Here is a 22566-nt window from a genome sequence, read left to right on the forward strand (position 1 = left end):
TATCGGAGTGGCAATTTTGCTGCACTGGGGGAGTAGGTAGTGTAAATATGAACTAGTAAAATCAATCTCCATCGGTGTACCCAGGGGTAAACTTGACCCTCGTTTAGCGCATTGAGCCAAAGGTTCGCAAATTCAGAAATAATTAAATTTATCCGTATTGCAGTGACTCATTTAAACCACCTCTCTCTATATGTAAGTCAAGTCGCCTGGTTTTTACCAGTCAGTTTTTTCAACGTACAAATATATTTTTTGGTCTTACTACTGATGTTAAATGCAATCGAAAGTGACGGTTTTCTGTGGAGAGCCTCGAGGCGATTGAAGACCTTGTTTCTGGCGCACAGCTGTTTTCAAACGAGGCATTCATCGTTTTTAGAACCAGCATGTTTACCTAACACGAGGATCCTTCTTTGCAAAGACGCCGAATTCGTGTAACTATGTTGATGATACAAGATAAACTGATCAAAGCAATGATTTCTAGTTTTTGCGAGAGCATGTATTTGAGTTATTTTGGTTTTCAATCAAACGCGTGGCAAGATGAGGGTGTGATATTTTTTCTCTCACAAGTCTCACAATGAAGAAGGTGCGAGTTTTTTTATTTATCATTTACAAAAAAAGCAGGTCCTGCTTAAAAGTAAGTCTCTCTCATTAAAAACTACCAGTTTTACAGCGGATTTTAACAATCTATGTTAAAAGTAAGGAGCTGTCAACAGCTTCTCCAAATTTTTCGCAGAGAGCAGGCGCTGGCGCACAGCTGTTTTCTAATGAGGTGCTGACTTTCTGGAACCAACAAGTCTACCTAAGAAGAGGATTCCTTCATTTAGGTACTTTGAGATTGCTTGAAGTTGAAGTGACCGTTCTACTTTTAAAAAAGGAAAAGCAGATCTTGCTCGTACAAGAATTTTCTAAAAACTGTCAAAACTGAATTCTAGAAATGTTTTTAGAATGAAATACTGCTAAAAGCAAGTTTTTCGAGGTTTTGGCAGAGCGCGTTTGTTATCACTTTTTATTTGTTCCTTTTGTCTTTTACCTTGGGCGTGGCATCCAACGAAGGTGAGATTTTTTTCATCGCTTTAAGTTGTGGCGAAGAAGGGCTAACACTCGAAACGTCAGCTTTTTTACTCTTTACGGTGGCCAATTTACATTTTCAACTCAGTTGTTAATACTTAATTACCACCTGTTTTTAATTTTGTCTAGTATTTTCAAAGCGCCTCAACGTTAAATTATCACGATAGGACTTCAATTGAGTTTTTTCCTTTTTGCTTTAGGAAATGTTGCACTTGTTTGTGATTTTGAAAGTTAGTTCTCTAATTTAAAAAGGACTTTCATCAACCTGTCACGTAATTTTAGTTTAAAAACTTGCTCTGGCCTCGAGGAAGTCTTTGAGCAAATACTGACGATTCGTGTCGGAATTTACTATGAATATTTGTACAGCTCCACCTTGCGCGAAAGCCACGATGACCATAATTCACGGACGTCAAGAAAACGCAATACAAACGATCTGCTCAAACCTCAAGGGCTTCAGAGCTACAATACAAATCTAAGTTGACAATGAGGACAAACAGATTAAACAAAATGCGATGTAAATTTACGCTGATATGCCAAATACTAAAAATTTGTTGATAAATATTTTTAACATGACAGTTTTTAATGAGTCGTCGACATTGTAGTTCAAATAAATGTATGTAAATTTATGACTATTTTTTTTTCGCCATACACACTATCTTGAAATTTGCTTACGTCTTTTTCATATTACTTATAGTTTATTGAATTGTCGTCTGTCTTGTCTCACGCAACGTTAAATCAACACGTAATAATGGCTCGAAATTATTTGAAAAGTTGCTATTCTTGTAAAATCGTTCATTTTTCTTACTACGGCTTTGTCACCACAAGTTAGACAAAAAGCACAACGTTTTCCGTCCTTATGATAAAATCATCCCGACCGTTTGTGCACGATGAAACATTTAGCCGGCTTCACGCACTCCGTAGGAGTTTTAAAACATATTTAAGGCGCACTTTTACCAGAATAAACAATACATTTTCCCCCATTATTTAACATAGTAAATGTTTTGTTCAAGATGACAGACAAGACAGATACCAGAAGCTGTTTATGTCTTTCTATAAGACGCCAAATGACTTCATTAATAAATCATCTCCTATATTTTTCCAGCTTGTCTAATTCTTCGGCGGAAGTTGCTCGAATTTTGAATTCAAGTTACACTTGAAATTGTTTAAGTTCTCATTAGGTATGATATGCCACTGAAAAACAGCTTAGTAAAACGTCGGAAAAATTGTGTGATTCACATTTCTAGTCATTAAGTCTCTATTGCTTACATATGCAATTGTATTAGTCTTAATACACGGTGGTTTAATTTGAAAACTGTCAAACAATCTTTAGAACTTATGCATGGACGAACTTTTTTCAACAGTCGTTACCTATTTGTTTTGTATCTGAGGCGAAGAACTGAACATAAGAAACCGGTGCGTGTACAAGGAGCCCGTCCGCACAAATAACGACCTGGAAGGCTGGCATAACGCCCTCAATCGCAGAGCTGGAGGACAATGCGGTTTGCCCTTATACCTTTTTAATTGTTACTTGATTGGGAGGCAAAACTCACAGCTATTACAATTAGGCTGGTCTCTGACAACAAACTGAAACGAATTCAACGACGTACAACAAGAAACATTCAGGCAAAACTATTCGCAAGTTGGGAGAAGTATGAGAACAACGAGAAAACCGCCGCTCAACTACTCAGGACGTGCTCGCGTTTGAATGGACCAGCGCGCTCTAACTGATCATGAACGAACTGAACTAGCGTGAAGTAAGCTGAGAATCAGAAGGTTTTGTAAATAGGTTTTGATTAAAGCATTTTTTTGAATCAGAAGGTTTTGTAAATAAGTTTTGCATTGAAAATATTTTGTGAATCAGAAGGTTTTGTAAATAGGTTTTGACTAAAACGTTTTTTTGAATCAGGTTTTGTAAATAAGTTTTGCATTGAAAATATTTTATGAATCAGAAGGTTTTGTAAATAGGTTTTCCACTAAAATATTTTGCACTTGTAAATATTTATAAAAGTGCGTATTGTAATAAAAATGTTGTTGATATTATACTTGTTATATTTTATTTCTGACTCGTTTTGAAGGCTGGAAAACAAACTCTGATTGTTTCTGAAAAATGTTAACTCGTTAATTCACATCGTAACGCTTTTTCAAGTAAAATTTTGAGTTATACATTTTTGGAACACATTTGGAAGCCATCGGAGTTTGTTATTCAACAGTTTTAAATTACCGCGATGTTAGTGCTCACACGCCGGCTTTTTCTGGATCTGTCAAAAATATGCAAATTGTTTGGAAGTCAGCCAAGTGAAACTAGCATTAACTTAAAATTGTTCTGACCCAAGTATCAGCATTACATCCGAAGCATCAGTAAGCACCCTTTTTACTAAGCTATTACTGAGTTATTACTAGATATTTGGCGTTGGCGAAGTGACCAGTAGGACGTTGGCCAAGCGACTCATCGCGTTGGCGAAATCACTCGTTGGCGAAATCACCGCAATTCCTTAGGAATATCTTCACATGTTAACATACGTATTAGACACCGAAATTAGTCCTTTGACCAACATTGTAAAAATTTCGATTAATTCTTTTAGGTCCAATTGACGGCGAAAAACGCTAGGAAAAGCAGATACTTAGACGTTAAGTTGTACGTTTTGAATCCAAAAACTTTTGGATTAAAAACTCCCTATTACTTAACAAAGTAAATGTTTTGTTCAAGAAAATAAAATTTCAGGATAATGATCTTGTTTCTTTCAAGCAGCTGAAGATGTTTTCTCGCCAAGTGTTTGTGATACCCACATTTGGAAACTCGGTAAATTTCATTTTCGTTTTATTTCAACTACACAGAAATAGGAGTTAAGGCTGAATATCAAATCTTATCATGGGGTGAAAGTCAAACTCAAGTTTATCATGCATTAAGTACAGTCATCTCCTACCTTCCAAGATCCAACGTTCTTTGGTGCCCAACACTAGACTTATTTAGCCAAACGCGTTTTCTTTTATTAGTCTGGTAGCTATGGTTACGATAGAAACTGTTGGTTTCAAGCCAAGATGAAAATTAATATTAGAAATGAACTTCCCTCTTCCTGTTTGGGCTCTTTGCACAAAAAGCTAAATTGGTAGAATAATACGCGGTGAAGAATTTAAATTAGTACGGATTGACTGGAGTAATGTGTCTTGGACAATAAAATGTCATTATTAATTCCTTGAAAGTGTCGCACGTCACGTTAGGTGCAAAGGCATTATAATTATAGATCGTCTTTGGTAATTCATGTCAAACAAACGCAATGCAGGTGAATTTGAGAGAAGAAACGAGAGACTTTAATAAGAATTAAAGGCAAGTCCAGCGAAAATGGTTTTGAGACTCACACAAACACAGATAAAGAGGAAAATTTTGCACTTCGTACTCCTTAGCTCGATGAATTTTATTAAATTGATTACAGTACGTATATAGTTAATCTATGTTAATGAGACTGGAAAGAAATATGTTTTCTTTCTGTCATCCATAATTTTCTGAAACGTGTTGATTTTCCTTGTATGATTCTTTATCTTATTTTCTACAATCAGTTTATAAAATAATATAAAGATAAAATAATAAAGATTTGAACGGCTGCCCATGCACTAGAAGTGATTATCAACATTGTCTGTGTGCGTACAGCGTTTAAAGTCTGGTTAAACAGGTGTTCTTAGGCAATATTGCCTGATGCGTTATAGTTAAACAAACCCCTTAGAGACTGGGGCTCCACGCTGTGGTAGACCAAGCACACACCAGGGCAGGTGAGATCCAGATATAGAAACTTCTTTCCTTAGTGTAGAGGCAGTAAAATCATTGTGTTTTCGCTAAAAAATTGGGCTGAAATGGCCGTGACCATAAGCTGCACTTGCTAGGCTTGAAATTTTGAGGACTATGTCACTCCAACCAATCTATTAATAAAGTTTTCATTGTGAGACATACGTTCTAGGGTTGTTTAGTGTGATTGTAAAGGAACTGTTTGCGTCCGTCCGCGATGACGGACGTTGGGTTATTTTTCCTTTCATCAAAATGCTCCATTCAAATCTCCTTTCTTCTTTTCTTCAAAAAACTTTTTCTTCATTAAAAACCTTGTTTCTGGCGCACAGCTGTTTTCAAACGAGGCGCTCATCGTTTTAAGAACCAGCATGTTAACCTGACACGAGGATCCTTCTTTACAAAGGCGCCGAATTCGTGTAACTATGTTGATGATACAAGATATACTGATCAAAGCAATGATTTCTAGTTTTTGCGAGAGCATGTATTTGAGTTATTTTCGTTTTCAATCAAACGCGTGGCAAGATGAGGGTGTGATATTTTTTCTTTCACAAGTCTCACAATGAAGAAGGTGCGAGTTTTTTTATTTATCTTTTGCAAAAAAAGCAGGTCCTGTTTAAAAGTAAGTCTCTCTCATTAAAAACTACCAGTTTTACAGCGGATTTTAACAATCTTTGCTAAAAGTAAGGAGCTGTCAACAGCTTCTCCAAATTTTCGTAGAGGGCAGGCGCTGACGCACAGCTGTTTTCTAACGAAGCGCTTACTTTCTGGAACCAACAAGTCTACCTAAGAAGAGGATTCCTGTTTTACAAAAGCACAGAATTCTTGCAACGATGTTGATGACACAAGATGTACTGATCGAGGAAATTATCTCTAGTTTTTGAGAGGACATCTATTTTGAGTTATTCTCGTTTTCAGTCAAACGCGCGGCAAGACGAGAGTGTGATATTTTACTCACAAGTCTCACAATGGAGAAGTTACGAATTTTTTGTTTGTCGTTTGTTCTATATTCTCTTTCGGAGAAAAAAAAGCAGGTCTTGCTTGAGCTTACATAGTTTTACGTCGGATTCAAACAGTCTTTATGAAAATTATAAAGCTATCAACAGTTTTCCCAAAAATTCCCTTTGTAGAAAGCGGATCTTAGGACTTTATGTTTGTTCTCAATCAACCGAGGCGGCATTTAACGAATCAAGGGGTGTGATTTTTTTCGCGTGTTAAGTTTTTGCTGGGCTTATGCATTTACGCTACGGTAAGCAAATTATGGGAGGCGATTGCGCAGCGCTTTATGCAAACTAAGAAAATAGGATAACTTTCGTAGCGCGAAATTGGATTGCCCTAAAATTTTGTAGATGAATCTGACAGCATCAGTGATGTGATTGAATAGACGTAACCTGTTGAGCAAAAAAAAAGGAAGAAACTAGAAGAACATGACTACGCGAAAAAAATCTCACCTCCTGCTATCACACAAAAGGATGAATAGGTATCAATTTGATGTCGGTTTGTGTATACACAAAAAAATTGTGGGAGGAGATTATTCAGTTTTTCTTGCTTACGAAGCGCGAAATTTAAATATACTCGGATTGAACAGTCGAGTCGAATGGGAGAAATTGACGAGCGTGTGCGACTATTTCCACTCGCCATTGTTTTTTTAACTCCTTTCGTTGAATTGAAATACGGAAAGAGAAAGATACCCGTAAAACTACATTAATTAACGACGCGCGAGGCTTCGGACGTTATTACCAGGTTTAAATCATACGCTAGAGGAAGGAGAATATGAACCTTTTTGTGCACATCAGGAACAAAATCTCATTCACGCAGCGCGAAATTTAAATACCCGCACATTAAACAATCGAGCAAATGACGATAGTCTTCTACATGATTCAACGGCGTGGTAGGCTTCGGACGTTAATACCGGTTACACATGCTCTCAGCACTTTTGTATCGCACAGTGAGCCTCTAATTGAATATATCTTTCGCCAGTTTTAAGCAATGTAAAGGAAAAAACGGTGACATTTCTTTACTTCAGATACGAAAGCTACAGTCGCCCCACCATCCACCCCACCGTGACTATTTGCATCCTAGAAAATCTACCATAATCACCCCCACGGGGAGGATTTTTCGTATCATCAGTTTTGCCGATGGTTTAAATCTGCCGCTCGTATGATAATCGGAAATTTGAAAAACCCCGCGTGTATTTTAAAGCTGTTTCCGCCATTGTTCCAAAGTAGCCATATACGGTCATTGTTAATCGTTAAACAAAGCCTGCTCAACTTTCAGCTGATCCGCTTTTCTTGATACGAATTAATTGGAAATATCTTGACGAGCTTCCTGATTGTACTTGAGAGCTCTTATGTTTAGTGTGATAAGCATATGTTGACCTTATTACATCATGGACACCACATCTAGAATATCATTAGAAACATTTCAGAGCCAAGAAGGAAATTTTCTCTGATCTGACAGGCGATTGAACACACTATACACAGCTTTCGATCGAATGATGAACAATATTTCCTTTTCTCCTCTCGTTTTTTTTTTTTTTTTTTTGGGGGGGGGGGCGTGGGTATTCATTGTGCTCTGTATCGGTTGATAAAGAATAGCAGATAATCTTTTAACTTTACTGCAACATGTGTCTCATTCCTAAAAGTCTTTTCTAAATGATCACTGAGGTTTAGTGACCCGGGTCACAACAGTAAAATACGACAAATGTCGCTTCCGAATTATCTGACAATGACGAATCATTCCAAAGAAAATGTCCTATGTTCTTTGGAATGGTTCAAGGTCCAAACTAAATTAACTTTATTTCATTTTGAGCTAATGTACTCTATGTTTTATCACAGAAAATATCCACCTTGCTTGCTGCTTCTACTGATGTGGAAGGGAAGACGTTTCGTGGAAAAATGAACGTTCAAAATAACTAGAAAAAAACTTAAACTCGAAGAAGTAAAAATGATGGGCTCAACAGAACGCTTAAACGTGACTTCTTTAAAAAGCCTTTGCCTCCTTTAGAAGGTGGACTAGTATTTCAGTTTTCCGAATGTTTCCGTGCAATATCGAATCCTACTTTATCAGATAAAGGTAATGACGTTATTTCACTTAGCGAGGTAATCTATGAAGTTCTTTCATTGAGTATAAATATAGAGAGGCAGACACTAAATCAAGCTGCACTGGTCATTGTACAGTTTACTCAACAGGCAGCCAGAAAGTTCGCTGAAATCCTAAGTTTTTATGGGAAAGAAAAAAGGCTCTTTTCATATGCTGAATTTTCGCAGAAATGATTTGTTTTAATGGCTCATAAGTGACTCTTTAACAGCTCCTAGAATCCAATGCGACCATTGAGGTTTCCAATTGAAAACTACTTGAGATAAGAAGGGAAGTTTTCAATGTATTGTATGGGGGCCAGAAGACTCTCCAGATCTGGATAACTTTAGATTATATAGGTATTACGAGCCTAAAGGAAAAATTAAATCAGCTACTTGGATGTCTTAAGTACTTCAGCGAGATAAAATTGATACGTACGGCAGATTCCAAATGAGGTGTAAATACTTCATGCAGGGAAAAACTGGCTGTCCTTGAAATGAGGCTGTAATTTCTCCATAGTATCTCGACAGGTTTGAAAAGTGATTCTTAATTATCACCAGTTCATGGATGCCAAACCTGTGGAAGTTCACAAAGCCAGCCTGCCCTGACTTTAAAGTTGTGGGCTGGAAAATGAAGCTAATTACATGAAGGGAAGTGTTAGAAATTGGGAACAGGTTGTAGTTTGTAAGATCGGTATAACTTAAACGCAGGACCTGAAAAAGCGGGCATACTGAGTTACACGTGTAACTAATCTAATTGAGAATCTTACTTGTATGGGAAAATGTTTTCATTTTAGTTATCACGTTTAGCCTCTCACCGCAACTAACCTGATGCATATCAAACTGCAAAGTTATCCTAAAAATTACTGTTCATCTGAAGCCCGCAAAGCGATTACTACTACGTTACAGACTCACCAGCTTAATTTGATTGAGACGTCTAGATGAATTCGTTCTCCACTGGAAGTGACTTACTCTTCAATCGTGCTCATCTACTGTTCGGGAACAAGATTAACAACCTTTAGAGTCGAGGTCGCCGCTTTTAACGAAAAATGATATCGAGTGTCATAGAGGCTCTTGGAAACTCCCTTAAAGAATGCTAATACACCACAAAAAGCGTGTTATCAAATCAATGTTTTCTGCCAAAGCTGCCACTCCAAAGTCAATAGCATTCGTGAGAAATGCACTTCAATCTCCCTTGGTTTTTTTGTTGGGTTGTAATGAAAAAACACTCCAAGCTCATGCTTCTCATTTTTATATCCTGGGGTCAACTAGATCGGTCGTGGATTACAGAAAGTTCAGTTTTATCTCGTCGGCTTAGAAGCATTTGATAGAAAGTGACTGGCTAAATGACATATCAACTTTTTTACCAGCATTTGATCAGTCCTTTTACAGAATCTTTTGGCAAGGTGATCGGAGATGACATTTAATCGAACTTCTGGTCTCCGAATCCTGTTTTTACTTTGGCGTGAATTTTTTTGAGAGAAGAGAAGACTCAGAAAAGATTCTCAACGTAATGTTTTCATTCAAAGTCTAATTTTTAAAGTAAACTAAGAATTTCAGATATTCTTTAAACGGCAATAATATCCATTTTAAATTGACTCACTGGGTTAAAAGCCGCCATATTAATGAATAGTCTGTCAAGTTGATTAGCGTGAAAACCGAAAAATCTGTCAACTTGAACAAGCGGAACGTATACAGTTAAAAAGATGCATAAATGAAAAGTTGCTCATCGGATTAGAGGAAAATATTACCGAAATAAAAAAATTATCTATATGGCATGAATTGAAATCAAGTGTTTTATTTATACCCTCTCTTTTTGAGTCCGTGCTTTTTTTCATAGTACCTTCATTATGCTTAAACCACCTTATTTTGATAACCCGTAATTCATTTCAGCTAAGTTAAATGCTATTTTTTAAGAATGCAGGGCATTTACAACTAACTGAATAAACCAGAATTATAACATATTCCATATCAAAGTAGCACAACTCTGTTAAAACGTCATTATTGAAAAAAGTCACTGATTAAAGTAGGTCTTTCCTTGATTAAAACCATCCATATGCCGGATTTTTGACTTTGCAGTTTAATCATGGAAACATACTATGCCGACGGAAAGAAGACAAAATAAAACGAAAAAAAGGGCTGATTTGATATTTAATTTCACTGCGATCAATCTGCATCTAAGATATCCCCTGCTGTGCTTGGAATTGAATCTCAAGACTAGCGACTTTTAATTACGTTAAAGAATAAATCGCGAGAAACAAAGCATTATTTTTTCCTTGTCTATTTAAATTTCTATCTCTCGTTGAGAATTCCAAATTTATCATCATTGTATAGAGACTTTCACAACGCCAAATGAACATCCTTTATCGACTTGTTGGAAAAGTTTCCCTTACATTCCTTGCTTCTTCCGAATTGCCTTTCGGCGTTTGATTTATTATGCACACTCTGTGTGGGCGTTTTATCGGTTCGATGCCTTTTTCACAAACAATATCTCCACAAATGATTGAAATTAACTTTCTATTTTTTTTCTTAGAGATAACAAACAAAAAGATCGTAAATTTCCCTTTCATCGAAGTTTATTTGATTTTCGGAATAGACTATTTGTGTCATAAAAGTCACATAAATCGCTATCAACTTCGCGGACTATTTATTTCTTACTCCTATCATTTCAATAAGCGCTAAAAGGCGTGCTACAGACTTTAATCAATCTCTTAATTCAAGTGAGTTGTTAATGATCTTTCAAACGTTATCATAAGTATAACCTTTGGAGATAACATCGTTCTATAGTAGAATTTCTTCACGGTTGAACATTGAACATGATAAGTTGAAATGAGTGTAATCTTGGCTCCTAAACCCAGATTTGGGAAGTGGAAATTGCGCTAATGATCAAAAAAAAAATGGTGACTTGAATCATCTGTTCCTGAGGACTGATTTTTACTAAATTCTTCTTCGTCTTATTCGGTTTGATGATAGTAATATACTCTAATACCGTGTGTTACTTACTGTTAACGGACACGAGATCAAAGTGGTATTAACAGACGAGCACAAAATCCCCTTAAATCATTTTGATTGAAGATCTGATCTGGTGTGATGTAATTATCATTTCTCTCCATAGAACAGCATGTGTACTTCACTGGGTTTCTTTCTACAACAACTATCTCTTGACTTAATTTCTTATTCTGATGGAGCATGCAGAGAGCTTTCTAAGATATCAATGTCCAGTGTCTCAAATATCAAAGCCTCTATCCTCAAAACTCACGCAATTAAATACATTTATGAAATTCGGGCAAATGATTGCTTTTACGTAGAGAAAACAAGTTTTGAAGGGGCCCTGTATCCACCAAAGACTCAAGTAAAGGAAATATACTTTAAATGACCCACACGCAGAGAAGATGATTTGTCTTACCGGGTTTAAAATCTTGGACAGAGTACTACTGCACCTGTTAGAAACACAACGAAACGGTAAAACCACTGAGTAACCAGTTGTTTGAAACGCAAAACATATTTCATTGAATAGTAAACACTACACACACCATTAAACATTGACAATCTCAGCCGAAAGGCATATTCATTAGTACCACTCACAACTCGCTTATGCCTAAGGTCTCTCAAATTTCAGTTTTTGATTAATTTTTTAAAAGGATCGAAGACGAATAGCCACACACATAAATAAAAAAATTAAATATAATGAAATGAGAAATGAGGAAATTATCGCAACATATGAATTACTTGCAAGAGTTTCATTTCTTCCCTGCTCGTGTGGATGGATATCAAAATTCATAATTATACCAAAATATGATAAGTAGACTTTTGGTAATTTTTTTTGTCTTCAAAATGGAAATATAGAGCTTCCAATGAACACTGTGTAAAAAACATTCCGTGATAATTTTGATATTTGACAGTTAATAGTCTGTATTGCAAGCGTGACTATCATCAAAAGTTGAATTTAAGACGTAAGTTCCTGCTACATCAACCCATAATCTCAGTGCCTGCATTTTAAAGAGCCTTCCAGCAGAAGTTCTTTGGGTGAAGCAACGAAATGGGCGATTTCAATAATCTTTGTATGATCATAATTGAGCCGTGAAGGACATTAGGCTGTTAGCAATGTTGGTCACAACACGACGTGGCACGAGGATTGAGGAACCTTAAAATATGTTTTCGTCTTTAAAAGTTAATAAATTTAAATAGAAATTGGACAGCGACGTTTAACCATTTTATAAATAAAACATTGCACAAATTTTTGTTTATGAACCGTTTACGAAATGAAGGTCAACTGAGTTTAATAGCTTTAATTGAACCTTGGGGCATGTTTAAAGTGAGTAAAATACTTCTAATTTTTCTTGGAGACTTGGAAAGCGATTGATGATACAATTGGAAGAGTTTTAAAGACTTCACAAAATGTTACATGTACCTTTCAATGTTTGTCTGTGGAACTTGTCAACCCCATCGTTTTCCTCTAACTGATCGCTGCAGACCAGTTTCCCGCGCCTTATGACGCGTCTGTCTTAGCTTGAAAATGAGGCTAGATGCAGAAAACTTTCAACATGGCAGGAGTCATGGCGGATTTTGTATGAAGTTGCATAATTGCCATTTTAAGGCTAAACTGTAATCTATAAGAAGCGTATACAACTGTTACAGATGATGAACTGATATGATGGATGAAACGCCTGACGACCACACCAGGGAGTTTTACGCAGAGGGAAGAACTCGAGATACATGTTAGTACTGGTTATACTATATATATTTTATTTATTTATTACAATCTATGGTCAAAAAGGCCAAAGGATAATCTGCAAAGGAGTTCGAAACCCCATATAAAAACAGATCACCTATGAACTAAAATAAATACACTAAAGATAATAAATGCAAGAAATGCATCTATGAAAAGGAAAAATACTTAAGAATCACTAATAAATTTCTTAACTCGACTTTCAACTTTTACAATATCAAAATAAAAACAGATCACCCATGGACTTAAATAAATACACTGAAGATAATAAATTCAAGAAATGCATTTATGAAAAGGAAAAATACGTAAGAGTCACTAATACATTTCTTAACTCTAGACTTGAAAATATTTACATCATCAGAATAACGAATATTGAAAGGTAATTGATTCCACATGTCAATTATTCGATGGAAGAAACTATACTTCAAGATGACATAAGAATTCAAGTCCATCAATAGAAATTTATGAGGAATTGAACAAATTGGAACGAAAAAAGTTGTTGTCAGAATGTAACTCCTAAGTAAACGGCGGCTTGAATGTGACATGGATAAAACCCGTCTCGTTTTCCTTTAGCGACTCTTTTAGCGTCTTTCTACGGACTCGTTTTTCGATTTTTATCGTGGGATCAAGTTTCCTCTCATGTGCTAGCGTGTGGTAGGAGATGGCAGACTCTCAACTGGAACTTTTTACAGATGGTAAACAAGCGAGCAACGATTACGAACTTAAAAAATAGTTAAAATTTGTTTTCATATCCCACGTGGTTCGCCAAATAATAGCAGACTTTATCAGGGAGTTGTTACAAGTGGGTTGATAAGCTTTGAATTGATGAATGAATGAATTGTAAATAAAATTTCTATTTATGATTTAGTTCTAAATCTGTGACCCCATGCATATCATGTACTCGTACATGTAACGTCTTAAATTGTCATACATGAACTGCTTCCTGTTTGTGGTTAAGTTTTTTTTTGCTATTTTATTTGTTCAATAGCAAGCCTTCTTGAGCCAGAATCATCAGAACATATGAGCAATGGCGTGGTGGAGCAACTTCAGCTTGTTCAACCTCAGATCGTTGAAAGGTGAGTAAATCTTGCTTTTTTAACAACCAGTTGTAGAATTGTTGAGTGATTATAACTTGAAACACCCTTCCTTGTAAAATTGTGCTACCAATGATAAATGGAGTGAAAAAAACTGTCTCCCCTCTCCCCTTTTCAGAGTCACTGGTTTGAGTTAACCATTATTCACAGAAGGCAAAGGGAATATTGTTCAGTAATCCTAAAGACAAAGTGAAGGGGATTATTCAACAATACTCACTGAGCCTGAAGTAAATAATTATTTTAGTATAGTTGCTTAGGTGCTTTCAAATTCTGCTGTGAATGTTGGTTTTGAAACCATTCTGTTTCAATTGTTTTAACTACCAATACCAATACAAAGAGCAAGTTTGCACTAGAATTTGATGACTGACAAAATGCAAGGCAACCATTTTTAAATGTATCACTCTTGCCATAACCACCTTGCGCAAGGTAATTATGGTGAGATATGATGCACTCCTCGACCAATCAGAACAACTGAATCTTGAATCTTTAGAGAAATTATACAAAGGTTCTTTAATCCCAGGAGTGATGTAAAGGGGTAAGAGGTGAGTGAGTTTAAATGGTCTATTAAATTAGGCTGTCTTAACTATTTTCTACTGGTTGTAGTGTGAAAAAACAAGAGAAAAGCATTAAAATTCATGTAAATTTGCTCCTCAAATATTGCACAGTATTAAAGTCAAGGAAAGTGTATTTGATCACAGTCACTTTGCTTTCAAAGGATACACTGTTTTCACACCATATCACAATTTGATGTATGTGTTTGTATTACTCATAGCTCCTGTTGTCCACAAAAGCCATTGTTATACCTTACAATGGCTGCATGTATGGCTGGACTGGGTGGAGTTCTGTTTGGTTATGATATAGGTATGTGAAGTTGAAACTCAGGAATTATGTGCAACATTTTTGAAGGGGATGTTTGTGTTAAAACTTTGTAATTATAAGTGTAAATAAGAAGGTCTCAAGAAGGATTGCCTGCTTTAGGTTGATTAGTCCTGAAAGGAATGTCGCTGGGAGACTTACTGACAGTTTGGCAATCTAATTGGGAGTTATCATCAGAGTCAAAAATCTAGGCACCGATGCTGTTGATGACTGCAACAACTGACAACATTCATTTCACTTTCTACGATGACAATCACAAGAAGTGATTGATGATTTTTTTTCTTGGTGTAAATCACATCTTCAGGGACAATAACGCAAGGATAGCTTGAGACCTGCACTTTTCTGTACATGAATGTTGACAAGTTACTCTGACACTGCAGCAAACTATAGTGGTCTTTCCCTTGTGTTGAACTGGTAGGCAGAAGAGTTGAGATTAGTAATAGTAATAGTTATTACATTTTTCTTAGGTGTGGTGTCTGGAGCAATTCTTCAACTGAGAGCTGAGTTCCATTTAGATTGCACTCAACAAGAGATGGTGGTGAGTTCCATGCTGATGGGAGCAGTTCTGGCATCACTGATAGGAGGTAACATTAATTGTTATGAAGTATGAATGAAAGATAGAGCACTTCTCAGCTGGGAGTTGTAATAATAATAATAATAATAACTTTATTTAAGTGTCAGTGTATTTTAGTACTGCTGTGCTAATTGGGGACACTGTAAATAAGGAAACAAATATCGTAAATGAACAGAAACTCGTTAAAAACCCCAACTGGTTGGAGGCAGACCAGTTGGCTATTTACAAAGCGTGCAGGAGTTGAATTTGGGGCCACCGAAGACAAATCCATCCAGTGGCAGGGAGGAGGACTTGAACCCGGGACCTCCGGCTTACAAGTGCAGCGCCCTAACCACTAGGCCACGCTCCTCCTCCTGAAGCCAAAGCAAAAGGAATCACCCAATGAACTTGTAATTGCTGTTCAAAATGCTCTCAACTGTTGTTGAGATAACATCAACCAGTATGTCCTGTTATATGAAGTTGATAACATATACATTTTTCAGTACTGATGGTAACTCTTTTATGCAGGATTAATAGTGGATTTTATTGGAAGACGTCTGGCTATTGTCATTAATTCTGCAGTGTTTCTTATTGGAGCAGTCATTTTGGCATTTGCACCCTCATTTGCAATTCTGGTGGGTAGCATATCTAATGTTCCTTTTATATTCTTATTCCACTCAAGTAAATTGCTTGCAGAATTTTTGTACTAAATATTTGTCACTAATGAAAAATGACTCACGATTCTAGATTATTGGTCGTTTTATTGTTGGGTTTGGAGTGTCCTTGTCTGCCATTGCTGAGTGCATCTACATCTCAGAGATAGCTCCTGCAGTAAGTTTCATAATTATGATTGAGTTGAGTGCTTACCTTCTAAGATCTTTTAACTGATTCCCCCTTCTAATAGCCATACATTTCCTTGTAAAAATGTTGAGAGATTTTGTCATCATATCAAAATAACTCTAACTGAGAAGCAATGTATTCTAATCTTGTGTTTGCTAGATGATGTTTTGGTGTTGAGGTCTGGTTTGCTTGGCTCTCTTGTCGCTGATTATTAGTGAGACACTGTTGATTATCAGAACTTGATGATGTTGATGAGAATTTAATTGATGTTGCATTATATTTGCTTTCTTGAAGCAAAATACATTTTCTTAGTTGGTAAATTAAACTGAGATATTAAAAAGTGTTTATTTTGTTTCAGAATAAACGTGGCCTGTTGGTATCAATCAATGAGCTTGGTATATGTCTTGGTCTTTTGCTAGCTTACTTGGCCAATGTGATTTTCATTGATTTACCATCTGGCTGGTGAGTTATTTTCTGTGTAGTAACTAAGTTCCAATGTGAGAAATGGGCAAGGGGAGCTCAAATAAAGCTCTCCAACATTTTGAGAATGTATAGCCTCAAGAAACAAACAAAGAATAGGAAAATTTACAAAGGAAATGTATATGAAATGACCAGATTAATGTATTGTCCATTGGTTTGTCTTCAAGGCGCTACATGTTTGGATTGTCAGGAATTCCAGCCTTTATCCAAGGTATAGGAATGTTCTTTTTACCATACAGTCCCAGATGGCTGATAGTAAATGGACAGGATGAAAAGGTACAATTACAGTTACTTTAATGGCTTAATATATGTTATCTGTAGGTTATTTGTATACTATGAAAATTACAAACTTCTGTCAACTCTTGATGTTTGCTTTAGCTAAGTTTAATAAGAAACTAATGAGTGATTTCTTTCAGCAAAACAGAGCCAAAATTACCAACCTTTAGTCTGTATGTGATTGTTCATGGTAAACAACCTGCTCCTTTTCTATTTCTCAGGCTTGTAGAATGATTCAGAAGCTTCAATGGTCAGGTGACCCACATGAAGAGTTTACAAGGATCAAGTCTGGGCTCAAAGTGGAATATGTATGTACTTATGATTATGCCACTAGAAGTACATCTCTGCAACACCTGAACCCTAGCCCCTTCAGAACAAATATAAGGAAATTCTTTCCAACAGTTATAGGGTGCTGCTATTGGAATGATATTCCTATATCTATGCAGGAGAAGCCCATCAAAGAACTTTTTAAAAGAGCACTTTTCTCACATTCCCTTTCTCAGTACTGATTAATGTCTTCCGCTGACCATGTTTTATTTACATATTTGTTGTTTAAGGTGTGATTCCTATTCCCTCTCTTGTATTTGTATCTTATATCTCATATCTTATTGTACCGCTTCTTTTTATTGTATGAAAAATTTAATGATATTTAAGGTAAAGGGCATCTAATTAGCTTGCCATATTATGCCCTTCTCCATCCTCTTATCTTACTTGTAATTATTCATTAGACTCTAATCTGTGGAAATGGAGGAAAAAATAAATACCAAAAATACCAAATATGTATGAACTTGAGGTGACTTTCAGCTGTACAGAGGATTGAAGGTTATATGGGTTATTGCTCATTACATTTAAGGACAAATTAGAGATACAAATGAATATCTTGCATTAAAACGTGCTGAAAGGTGATTGTCCATGTAGGTTTGAATGTCTTATTTGAAACTTTCTGGGAGAGTGTAACATGCTAGTCTAAATCTTTCCATGGCTGTAGGTGACGAGAGATGGGTGGGGTGGGAGGGTACTTCATTGAGGGAAGAATTTCTTACCATAAGCAAATAATCATGTATGTTTCAAATGCTCAAATGATGATGATGCCAGGTGCTAATGAGAGACCCTCTGACCTTAAAATTCTGTACACATGTTCGTTCCTGCTGCTTGCAGATTTAGGCGCAATTTTTCAGTTCATTCATCATTCAGTTCAAGTTTTTGTGCTACACTGTTGCCCCTCAGTTCAATTATTCTCAGTTAGACACTTTGCAAGCAGCACCCCTTCACATATTTGTTGAAGTGTTTGTTAATATGTTGTTCACAGCGCTACAAGTTCACAGACCTGTTAAGCAGTATGGAAAACATGAGAAGCAGGATGCTTGTTGGTGGTGGAATTGTGTTTTTTCAACAGGTATGGACACTGAGCATTGTGATTAACAATCATTTAACTGTTTTTTGCCTTCTCTTTTATCCTGTGAGTTCAGAAGATGTGTTTCGTACAGCTATTTTTCTCTCCTAGCTGCTTTACATTCCCTTGTAAATCAATTGAGAGTATCTGTTCAGTCAGTTGTAAGTAGTTGGCCCTACCCCACTAGCTGATGATTTTGTCTGTTCTGTATGTGTGGATGATGAATTGATTATGAAATGAGAAATTACCGGTAATTGTTTATTACTTGAGAACTGCAGGGTTTAAAGATTAATATCAAATTAGTTTTGCCAATAGTCTAGGAAACTCCATATAAAGACTTCTATCAGTATGAATTGTGCCATCTTTGGGGTATTGAAAATTTGAATTTTCAGGAATATACCTTCACCCAAGCCTTAATAAGAAAATAGGGATCAGAATTATATGAAACTAACACTACGTTTTAGTTTTTTGTAAATAATGCTCGTTATGATCTTGTTGGTGTTCAAACTGCAGTCAATAAACTGGCAGATTTAATAGGTATTGTGATAATCTGCAGAGTTCTGAAAAGCAGATCCACTATTGTAGGGGAGCGTAAAATATGAGTAGTTCTGTGTATAGTTTTGTGGAAGAAGATTTAGACCTGTTAGCCTGAATCTGCTCAAGGGCATATTTGAAGGGGAAGGTTAACAATAATATTTTAAGAAAGCTTCATGGGTGATGGTGGGCTTCATAGTTCACAGGTCAGCCAACTGTGGTGTATTACGCATCAACAATCTTCCAAGCGCTCGGCTTTCAAAGTGGTGAGAAGGCAACGTTAGCAAGTTTAGGCATCGGAATAGCAAAGGTGAGTTCTAAGCGTATAGAATACCGCGCCTGTTTCTCATCTCAAGTTGCTTTTTAGCTAAGATAGGTATTTTCATTCCTTGTCTTTTCTTGTTTCAGCTTGTTGCTACTATAATATCTCTCAGTACTGTGGACAAAGGTGGTAAGGATTGCCTTTCCCCGTTCAAGTTACACCTTGAGTGAAACTTTCAATTTATAGTTGGAAGTAATCAGGGATTGTATTGATTTTGTGCTTCTTCTTTCTCTGATTGATCTTGGAAACTTATAGCAACTCCTCAAAAAATCAGGTGCAAAATTTAAAGTAATCGTGACTCAGTCACCTCACTTTTATTGCCCTCAAGGTTGGTGGTATGTTCTCACAAAAAATGTACTTTAAGTTTTATTCAGCCACTTGTGATGATTATCTGTGTTCTGACTGGCCATTGCGGGTAACTTAGCGGTAGTTCTGCGAGTTCTTAATTTTCTTTTTCCGCTGAAGGAACATTTTATATCATTTGCAGGTCGTCGTCGTTTTCTTCTCATAGGTGTATCAGCGATGGCTGTTAGCATACTCACGTTAGGGATCATTTCACATTACTCACCACTGGGTCTGCATCCAACCAGGAAATGCCACTTTGTTACGCAGACAAGGAACTTTACTGAACCAGCATCGAACCAAACACACATGGCAAACAAAGGATTGCGGTATTTGACCCTCAGTGCTCTGGTACTCTTTGTTGGTGCCTACTCATTCAGTTTTGGACCAGGTTTGTTTGAATAGTGAGAAAAGCGTTTGATTATAGTTGTTTAGAACAAGGAGTTTCGTCTGACATTTGAATTGTTGCGTGGATTTGAATGTAGGAATGTTCAGTTTACAGTCCCTATCTTGCCTCTTGCAACACTGCACGCCGGTCGAGTGCGCTAATTTTCTCAAATTACACGCGCTTGGCACGCAAATTGCTTGTGTGAAACACGCAAATGCGCACAGTGTTCTGCATTTGTGTGTAGAATGCGTGTACATCATACGCGAGTAGTCAGCTGTAACTCATGACGAATATATAGTAAGACAGACAGATAGACTTTCGTCTTTAAATTGTTGCTATATTGTTTCGGATCAAAATTGAAAATGATTGTTTTGCCCTTAAACTAAGCAACGACCCAACAACTGTTATATATACATAAAGGCAGTTTTCAAAACAAACCGAGAACGTGATGACCTTTTTTGTCGATTTTCTATCTGATGGTAAAGGAAATGTTATTTTTTGATGAGGATAGAAAAAGGATCTGTTTAGAGAAATCTGTTAATTAGGGGACCGAAATCTGCCTTAGTCTTAGATCGACATGTAGACGACGGTTTTTGCCCGGAGAATACGGTAACGATTTTCTATTCGGAAGACTATTTTTCAAATACATGTCATGACAGCTACTCAATTCTAGGTGTATAGGTTACTTTTTTTTACGTAGCGTCAGCGGCCGATTCGAACCTTTGTGGAAGCAAATCGCTTAAGAATCCTAAATGGGTTGTATTTTTACAAAATACAACCTTTTCATTACGTCACATAAGGCCAGGAGCTAGAAACACTAACATCCCTTTTTTCATCAACAGTGTCTTGGTTGGTGTTAAGTGAAATTTTTCCAGCTGGTATTAAAGGCAGAGCTTTTTCCATCACCACTGTAATCAACTGGGGCACAAATCTGTTTGTTTCTCTCACATTTCTTGACATGCTAAGTAAGTAAAATATTCTTTATATAAATACTTTCCTATCCAGTCTACTTGTATTGTATCTGCAACAGCCTGGTTGGCCTGAAGTATCTTTGGTTTTTCCTCACTAAGTTCTGTGATCAATCTAGGAAACTGGTGGCTCTCTCTTGGCTAGTCGATGCAAAACTTAACTTTCTCACGACTTGATCACTCAGGTTTTTCCGAGCACCAGGCACTGAGTTTGCTTGTTTTTACGTTGAAATACCTTTGGCTCCGCATGGAATTTGTCTCGTTTCTCATTTGCTAATATGATTACTTTCATTTTGATTTCAGTAGCACTCAGCGTTTGAACATTGTACGGTATACTATTGCTTAGGGTTAGATCCGAACGAGTACTGAAATGAACTTACAGAAAAATCAAGGTCTTTTTCTTTTTTTCTCAGGTGGCATTGGAACGTCTTCAACCTTTATTTTCTATGCAGTTGTATGCATTCTAGCTCTACTATTTGTTTATAAATATGTCCCGGAAACGAAAGGCAGAACTTTGGAACAAATATCCGCAGAGTTGAATGCAAGGTAACCAATGGTGCCGCATATAGTTTTATGAATTCACTATAATTCTAAACTCTTCAGATCCCAAGAAAATGAACAACCCGTTTTACAGAGTGACGAAGCACCGTACTCCATTTGCTCCGACGAAGGGCTAACACTCGAAAAGTTGCTCTAGATACTCTTTACAAAGGCAAATTTGCGTCATCAACACACTTGATAGAACCAAATTGTCTTACTATTGACTAAAGTTTGTCAAGAAGCACATCTGGTTTTGGAGATGACTTGATAAGAAAACTTAAACTTGCCATGGGAACTAGTAAAGTGTTTAAGGGACGTTCAGCTCCAGCAAGTTTACCTTACAACTTTCTTGACCAACTATATATAGAAAGCTAAAAACGTTTCCTCAATAGGTGCACCTGCTCAGTATAACTTGTCTTTCTAATGCAGTTGAAATGAATAGTCTCCAATAAAATATTTATCTATTTTCTCAGAAAACCACGAGAGATCCTGCCAAGGAAACTGACCTGTTGTAAGGGCAGAGGAAGACGAAGGTTAAGAGAGCTGGGGACAAGACCTTCGCCTACTGGGTCTGCCACTGATATGTTACTGGAGAATTCTTGCTGAAATTTGAGCCGTTTGGATAATTGCAGTAATTGACATGTGCAAGACAGTTCAAGGTCGTCTGATCGTCAATCTGAAATCCTTTGCAGCCATCGATTGGTTACGCCACTTTAACGCTCGTGGATGTGATGACTTGCTCAGAAGAGAAGGAGAAAGAATCCAAGGAAAAACTATTCGAAACTGCTGATAAAGAAATTACGAAAAAGCGAAGGAGTCGATCAGACTGAACTCTTAAAGTATAGCTATTTTCAGCGGAACACCTCAAATGTTCAATTCCTGACAGATTCAGGTAGAATAGCAATGATGTGTTCAGTTTGTTGGGTTGTGAATCACGTTTTATATTTTTTTTTGCACCGGTGCAAATAGCAAACGTTGAAATTGAGCTTCTCAAGATAATAGGGAAGCTACTTGAAATTACCTTTTCTATGTAATAAATCAGATATGATTGCCTCATCGCCGGAAATTTTTGCGAAAAATATAAATTATTTCGGAAGCAGGTAGCTTGTCTAGTTTCTACTATATTCCCTATTCGTTTCGTTCCATGGCGCGGCGATAGCTCTTGCAAAACCGTTAGTGAAAGATAACCCCTAGCCCTACCCTGCTATATTTCGTAAAGTTCCACCAAGCAATTTACGTATTTTTCTCGTTTGAAGTGTTATGGAAGGAGTTCTGTCGTACGTTTACACATGATTAACTCGCTACGATTTCAGT

The 22566-nt window shown here is 36.7% G+C and overlaps 2 protein-coding genes across 10 annotated transcripts in view; one reads left to right on the plus strand and one right to left on the minus strand.

Annotated features, from left to right (window-relative positions):
* The window catches only part of LOC149035953 (substance-K receptor-like), a 25957-nt gene extending 13491 nt beyond the window's left edge, over positions 1–12466 (minus strand). For 4 of the 8 annotated variants that reach the window (XM_089190205.1, XM_089190192.1, XM_089190201.1 and 1 more), the window contains exons 1-3: positions 12329–12466; positions 11324–11357; positions 8833–8909 (exon numbers count right to left, since the gene is read on the minus strand). The gene's annotated coding sequence lies outside the window, so the exon portion shown is untranslated. Of the gene's footprint in view, positions 1–8356; positions 8555–8832; positions 8910–11323; positions 11358–12328 lie in introns of those variants that run through there. The other 4 variants (XM_089190209.1, XM_089190193.1, XM_089190213.1 and 1 more) reach the window with 3 other exon arrangements.
* Positions 12434–22348, plus strand: LOC149035954 (solute carrier family 2, facilitated glucose transporter member 12-like). Of its 2 annotated transcripts, none has more exons than XM_089190190.1 (16): positions 12434–12635; positions 13635–13722; positions 14513–14601; positions 15084–15200; positions 15698–15804; positions 15917–16000; positions 16368–16471; positions 16657–16765; positions 16987–17073; positions 18075–18161; positions 18892–19002; positions 19101–19143; positions 19502–19747; positions 20587–20709; positions 21126–21258; positions 21726–22348. In XM_089190190.1, the coding sequence occupies exons 1-16, from the start codon at positions 12569–12571 to the stop codon at positions 21856–21858; spliced, it is 1728 nt and encodes a 575-aa protein (XP_089046316.1). In that variant the 5' UTR covers positions 12434–12568; the 3' UTR covers positions 21859–22348. The 2 variants fall into 2 exon arrangements, with proteins under 2 accessions (XP_089046316.1, XP_089046317.1); XM_089190191.1 differs by lacking the exon at positions 12434–12635 and adding an exon at positions 13331–13349.
* The last annotated feature ends 218 nt before the right edge of the window (positions 22349–22566 follow it).

Source organism: Pocillopora damicornis, chromosome 12 (genome assembly GCF_964200805.1).
Source record: "Pocillopora damicornis chromosome 12, jaPocDami1.2, whole genome shotgun sequence".
NCBI classification, from domain to species: Eukaryota; Metazoa; Cnidaria; class Anthozoa; order Scleractinia; family Pocilloporidae; genus Pocillopora; species Pocillopora damicornis.

Bases quoted from the DNA above. Each gene is read 5' to 3' on its own strand.
- LOC149035954 (XM_089190190.1), top strand. From the start codon at position 12,569: ATGATGGATGAAACGCCTGACGACCACACCAGGGAGTTTTACGCAGAG. The intron at 12,636-13,634 runs GTTAGTACTGGT...TTTGTTCAATAG, and splicing joins GGGAAGAACTCGAGATACAT to CAAGCCTTCTTGAGCCAGAA. The intron at 16,001-16,367 runs GTAAGTTTCATA...ATTTTGTTTCAG, and splicing joins TCTCAGAGATAGCTCCTGCA to AATAAACGTGGCCTGTTGGT.